The sequence below is a fragment of the Dipteris shenzhenensis genome, chromosome 21 (genome assembly GCF_047967505.1).
Source record: "Dipteris shenzhenensis isolate YYH24624 ecotype China chromosome 21, Dip_SZ_1.0, whole genome shotgun sequence".
Taxonomy (NCBI): domain Eukaryota; kingdom Viridiplantae; phylum Streptophyta; class Polypodiopsida; order Gleicheniales; family Dipteridaceae; genus Dipteris; species Dipteris shenzhenensis.
This window is the reverse complement of record NC_141616.1, coordinates 25,036,587-25,042,586: the sequence shown is the minus strand read 5'-3', so window position 1 is coordinate 25,042,586 and position 6,000 is coordinate 25,036,587. Positions and strand designations below refer to the sequence as shown.

At 47.1% G+C, this 6,000-nt stretch overlaps 1 protein-coding gene across 2 annotated transcripts in view; it reads left to right on the top strand.

Moving 5' to 3' along the window:
- The first annotated feature begins 644 nt into the window (after positions 1 to 644).
- The window catches only part of LOC147888677 (methionine aminopeptidase 1D, chloroplastic/mitochondrial-like), an 86,598-nt gene continuing 81,242 nt past the window's right edge, over positions 645 to 6,000 (top strand). For both annotated transcript variants that reach the window (XM_087392303.1, XM_087392304.1), the window contains exons 1-3: positions 645 to 808; positions 949 to 1,027; positions 1,155 to 1,392. In XM_087392303.1, the coding sequence (XP_087248429.1) occupies positions 685 to 808; positions 949 to 1,027; positions 1,155 to 1,392 (441 nt within the window). In that variant the 5' untranslated portion in view covers positions 645 to 684. The remainder of the gene's footprint in view (positions 809 to 948; positions 1,028 to 1,154; positions 1,393 to 6,000) is intronic.

Below are 6,000 nucleotides of genomic sequence, written 5' to 3'. Positions count from 1 at the left end.
AGTTTTGTGTTTTCTTTTGCTTTTGCATATTCTAAATTCTTCTTTTTCTATTTGTGTGCCAAGGTGTTCGCAAGAAGGGAACACTTAAATACATACGCCATTTGGTCGGGCCTGCTATTGTTAGCTTAGTTTATAGTTAGGTATTTTTCAAACATAGACCTGTCATCCTTTCTTCATCGTTAATTTATAATTAACATATTATAGATAACTCTCTTCATTCATTCCTCTTAGGCGACTTATTGGACCCTAGTTTTTGGCCTGCCACAGGTAGGCCTAAGTTGAGGCATCGACTCTTTGTAGAAGCGAAATTCACTAATTTTTAAAATGTTTCTATCTTTTTTGTGATTTGTTGAGGCTCCTTTGTCTTCCCCCTTTCTCTCTTGTTTCTATTTAGGTCCCCCTTTTTCTTGGCCACTTAATTTCTATTTCCGGTCTTCTTCACGCCAGGCCGCTTGAACGTGGTTCAACTTGTTTTAATTTTTGAGTTGTACTGAAATTAAAAGTGCAAAGAGAGACCCCATAGGGGATATCCCTTTTTGGCTCTTGGCCGGGGACGAAAGAGTGAATCCTGCCTTAGAAGGTTTTTGGATCTGCTAGATTTTAGATTACTCCAACTTGCCTACATAACGACCAACATCCGTCGAGGGAGTGTTCATGTCGAAGGAGTGAGATTGATTGTGTGCGATGCGCCTCGCTGCCCTAGTAATGCTGCACCAGCTTACTGCCCTATCGTCTTCTGTCTGGGGGAATGCTTGTCGCTCTCACTTTCCAAAGTTTCCTCCCTTCTCCGCCTCTCTCTTCCTTCCAGGTAACCTCTCCTCTCCTTTGCATCCTTTGCAGCTTTCAAGTCATTTTTAATCCCCTCTCCAAAACTATAGCCCATTGGACGTCCATTATGTCTCATGATTATTTGTATTTTTTTAAAATAAAAGTCTTCCCCCATGGCAGACATCAAACAAAGACCTCTACAGTTTGTAGTACTTGCTCGCCAGAGGTCTGGCGTTCCTGAACTACTGGTGAATAAAAGGTGCTTTCCTTTTCACTTCCTGTATCGAAGTAAGCTTTGGTTTTCATTGGGGAAGTGCTATTGTGCAAGGGCATTGGCTAGCTTTTTTTCATTTCGTGGGTTATGTATGCTTGCCTATTGGGTTCAGACTGCCAGACCAGGAGAGGGTACAGGAGAAACGAAAGCGATCCCTATTAAGGGCTGGAAAAGTGTCACCGACACTTTTCGTACCTAGCCATATCCCAAGGCCACCGTATGCCAGCTCTGGCAAGCTTTCTGAGTTCTCAAACGAACCTCAGATACATGATAGTGCTGGGATAGCGTGCATGAGAGCTGCTGGTCATCTTGCTGCTGACGTTTTGAAGAATGCTGGGATATTGGTCAAGGTCAGTGCCTTTCCTTTTCACTTATGAGCTTTCTGTTTTGTTTGTGTTTGATCTGTAGTTTTCTTGGAGGTTTGTAAGGCCAATGGCAAATTGTATATGCAAGACTTTGATATGGAAATTAGGTATCCGGAGGGTAGTTTGTATAAGATTGCCAATGCTTTGAGTTGCATTGGTGAGACAAACTCTTTGAGTTTTATCGAGATATAGGGGCAGATCTTTATGATTTCCTTGAGATTACTGATAGTCATTTCGATCGTATTGGCAGCTGGTCCATGTAGGAAGCTTCACACAGATAGACCAGGACTCAGGGGTCATATCATCTGCTTAGATGGTGGTGGCTTGTTATTCCGAAATGGAACGGTCTGCGTTTCTAATGACACAAAGGTCTAGAGGAGGATTCTATACGAATGTCATGACGCTCTGTGTTTTGACTAGATCCAAAGTTGTTTATACCCCGGATGACTGGCACTAGAATTGTCAGACATTTATGATAGGTGCCTCATATCTCTCATCCCGGGTACACAAAACTCACCCCTTCGAAAAAGTAGACCATTCAAAATGGAGTCCTCTAGTAGTTTATTACCAAGAGGGGCATTCCCAGCTTGTACTTTATCCCAAACACTTTGCAAGAATTTATCTTTGGGATAAAGGCCTGTGACAGAGTCATACAAGTTTGAACGGATCTTTGTGAAGCAAAGTTGCGACGACAAAGAACATCCACCTTATTCCAGAGACTAGCAACCATTGTCTAGGATGGTTGTAGGCTCTATAACTGTCTCCGCTCCTTGATCTCTCTACCCCTCATGTGGTGCATCTCCATGAGGAGCTGCTATAGTGCTGCAAGATATCTAGATGAATCATGGACTATTGTGGGGGATATGCATATATAGCATGTAGGTAGGGGGTAGCGGAGAGAACCAGCCATGGTCTGGTAAGGCATGGATATCAGGGAGGGGAGAGGAGACATTGTGTGAGTGGGAGAGGGGATAGGAGTGAAGACTTGGGTGGGCAGAGGTGGGTCCATCTCGATATCTAACTGTACTATCTGTGTGATTCTCGTTGGGGGGAGAGAGAGAAAGAAAGAAAGAAGAAAGAGATATTAATGTCCGCAGGAGGCCTCGCGGGCCTATGGGACAAAGTACAGAATCAAGTAACTCATACGGACCACTGTGGGCCAGGGCAAAGGGCTCACTAAGGCCCTTGCTGAGTACTAAAATGCTATACTAGTACCAAATAGCAAAAAAGTAGAAAATAGCATGAGGGTGGCATGAAAATATCAACTGCTCAAAGCTACTGGCTCCACGTATCCATACTCCATGGTGGCTCTCTGATGAGATGCAAAGAGCTCACGTATTTGCTGTTGTCGGGTTGTCTCCCGTGTTGGTGGAGGGCGTGCTCTTGATGTTTGGATCCGATGGGCTATGTCAAGGGTGACGCCTCGCCTCGATCGATCTCCCTTGAGGAGAGTTGAAATAGGTCGAACCTCGATCGTGTGTGCTCTGGTTGCCTGTCGCATCGTGTAAGGTCTCTGTGTCCCTCGTCCAGCAGTGTTGTGTCCGCTCTCTCCATCGATCCATACATCTCTCATTCGGCTAGCTCCTCCTCCTCTACCCCAGAGTGCCCTGCTGGAGTTGAGTCAAATGCATAGAAATCCGTGACCTATCTTTGCGCAGGTAGAGCCCAATACATACCAGGTCTTGGAAATGGATTAGTTATCGTGAGAGTGGGCCAAAGCCGTGCCCCTCTTGAAAAAGGCAGTAGTAGCGCCCTAGGATCTCATAGTAGGTTGGGCAGACACAGAAAATGCTCCTCTGTCTCAACCGCCCCCATCGTGCACAACTTGCAAGTCCGCTGCTCTTTAAGTATGCCTGCAGCTCTCCCTGCCTTGATCCTCAGCTGATGGGACTAGACCCGCATCTGTCCAATGGCAATCCTCAGCGTGTGTGAGACAACTCTGTCCTCGAGATACTAAGGTCTGATGATGAGCCCATCCTCCGATACTCTCAGGAAATGGTCATAGTAGAGCTGGGTCTTGGTGGGGAACTCTTGGTCCCCCCCCCAAGTGTGAGATGTGTGGAGCTGAAGGAGATCTAACCGTATGATGTGGTTAATCTCATCCCGTGGGATCAACTTGGGCGGTGCATCCATGCTATACTGGGGAAGCTAGTCCATCTGAATGTCGTGACTGGCAAACCGTGCAGTGATGCGTGCATACCATGCTGTACCGACCCCACTCTTTGCTAATCGTATGGAAGACTCTAGTGTGAGTCTCGGAAGTCTCTCGCGAGGTAGGTCCCAAACTCTGTCGAGGAATGTCACTGTTTGAAAAATGGCATCAATCTAGAGAGGGGTCATGGTAAACATTGCCTGTACTATTTGATGGGGGAGCGAGGGCTTACACCGAATCATCTTGGAGCCCATAATCACTTGTAGCTGCTCAAATCTCCTCCATTCTTTTGTTGAAAGATCACACCCCCAAAAAGGTGCCGCATACATGGCAGTCGGCCTCACTAGAGTGTCGAAAAGCCAACACTTCGTTGGTGGATCTTGGAAGTGCGCCTGGAAGCACTCTCGCTCTAGTCAGGCCAAAGCACCGTGCCCTCGTGTGAGTCGTGCTTTGGCTGCGTGGGTCATCGTGAAAATTGGCCTTGTGAAAACTGCACCCAAGTATGTGTAGGACTGCACAATCTCCACTGGTTGGCTCTAGTGTGTAAAGCTATGTCGGTGAAGCACTGTGTGAGAGGTGTTGAAGATCATGACCTTGGTCTTGCGAAGGTTAACCATCAGGTCTCTATCTCTGCAGAACACCTCTAAGGCATTTGAGTGTCTCTGTAGTCCCTCTGTCGAAGATGACAGGAGGACTATGTCATCTGTGTATAGTAGAATCTGTATCATCAAGTCAGCTAGTGGTGCTTCCTCGCCTTCTAAGCAGTCTATTCAATGTAGAGCCCGAAGATAATTAGTGAGAGAGGGCATCCTTTCTTTACCCCGATTGTGCTCTCAACCCAGTCTGATAGGTCTCTTGGGGCACGAACTCTCCCTTTGACGGACTCATATAGGCTCACCACTCCCCAAATCAAAACCTCTAGAATCTGCATATCCTGTAGTCTCCTGATCATGTGGGATCGCGGGACAGTGTCGAAGGCCTTCCGAAAGTCTACAAAACAAGCGTAGACTTTTTGGCATCTCGACCTCGCCGCCTCAATGATAGTCCTCAGGGTGAAGGTGTGGTCTAGTGTGGGTGGGAAGCTGTGACATGGCGTGGTTGAACATTTGCGCTGGACTAGAGCCAAAACCTCCTGTCCATGATCGAAATGCTCAGTTTGTAGCCCCTCATGGTTTTGTGCTCTCCGGTTATGAAGCTGGCTGAGTGCAGCCTGCACATTCTGTGCAGTGAACAAGTGGCAAGTGGTGGGCCTGGGCATAGTGGACTTATCTGGTGGTGCTTGCATCGGAACATCATAAAGAGAGCATGCATAAGTGTGCCAAACACCTGGGTCTTTGAAGGGGATAGGTGGCTTCCCCTCCGATAGAAGCCCCTAGCCAATGGTGGGATCCTCCCCTCGAAATGAAATGATCACCTCGTCCATTCTGTGGGTGAGGAAGGCCCGCCGCTTACGGCGTGTCAATCGTTGTGAGATCCGTTGTGCCTTTGGTGATGTCAAGTGGCCAAGGGCTGGCTCACGTGTGAGGTGAGCTCTCATCTCTCTGCACTCATCATCATACCAAGGGTTCTCTGGCATCTTCCCTGGTGAGGCATGTGCAGATCGAGTCGTGGGGAAAGACCTGATGGCTGCATCCATGACCATTGTGGCAAGGGTGTTTGAGGCATGGGCAAGGTCTACATCGTCTCCAAGTAGTAGGGCTGGAAGCCCGTGCGCGAGGTTGCGCACATAGATGGGGTCCAGGGCACAATCAAAGTGAACCTGTACACGAGTGGGCGTGGGGGGGCCCCTCCTTGTGATTGGCATAGTGGTAGAGATACAAAAGGCAGAGAGAGAAAGAAAGAGAATTTTTACTAGTGTCTTCGGAAGACCGATGGGTCTATGAGACTGAAAGAAAACCTGATACAAATCCCAGTAAGGGTGGAGCTACTAAAACGAGCATCATCACTCGTGCTGAATCCTAAGTCTGATCATACATAATCAAATACAAAGAGAGAGAGAGAGAGAGAGAGAGAGAGAGAGAGAGAGAGTCTTCGGAAGACCGATGGGTCTATGAGACTGTGAAAATCCTGGTACAAACGAGCTGTGGTAGTGGAGCTACTAAATGAGCATCCACACCAATGCAAAATGCAGAAAATGCGGAATGGTAGTCCTTACTAAGTACAACATAGTCATGTCGGTGGTCGACTATATATCAATCTCATCATCATCATCATCATCATCATCATCATGAGAGAGAGAGAGAGAGAGAGAGAGAGAGAGAGAGAGTCTATTACCGTCCGTTGGAGATCAAGATATGGTCTATATGGGACCTGATCAGAGTACAAAGCAAAAGCAAAATCATGAAATGTACAAGTACCCAAGGTGGGTGTAATGGTATACCGATACTTGAATCATGTGCCTATGTTGTAGAACTAGGTCTAAGAAGCCGATCTCAATGGGT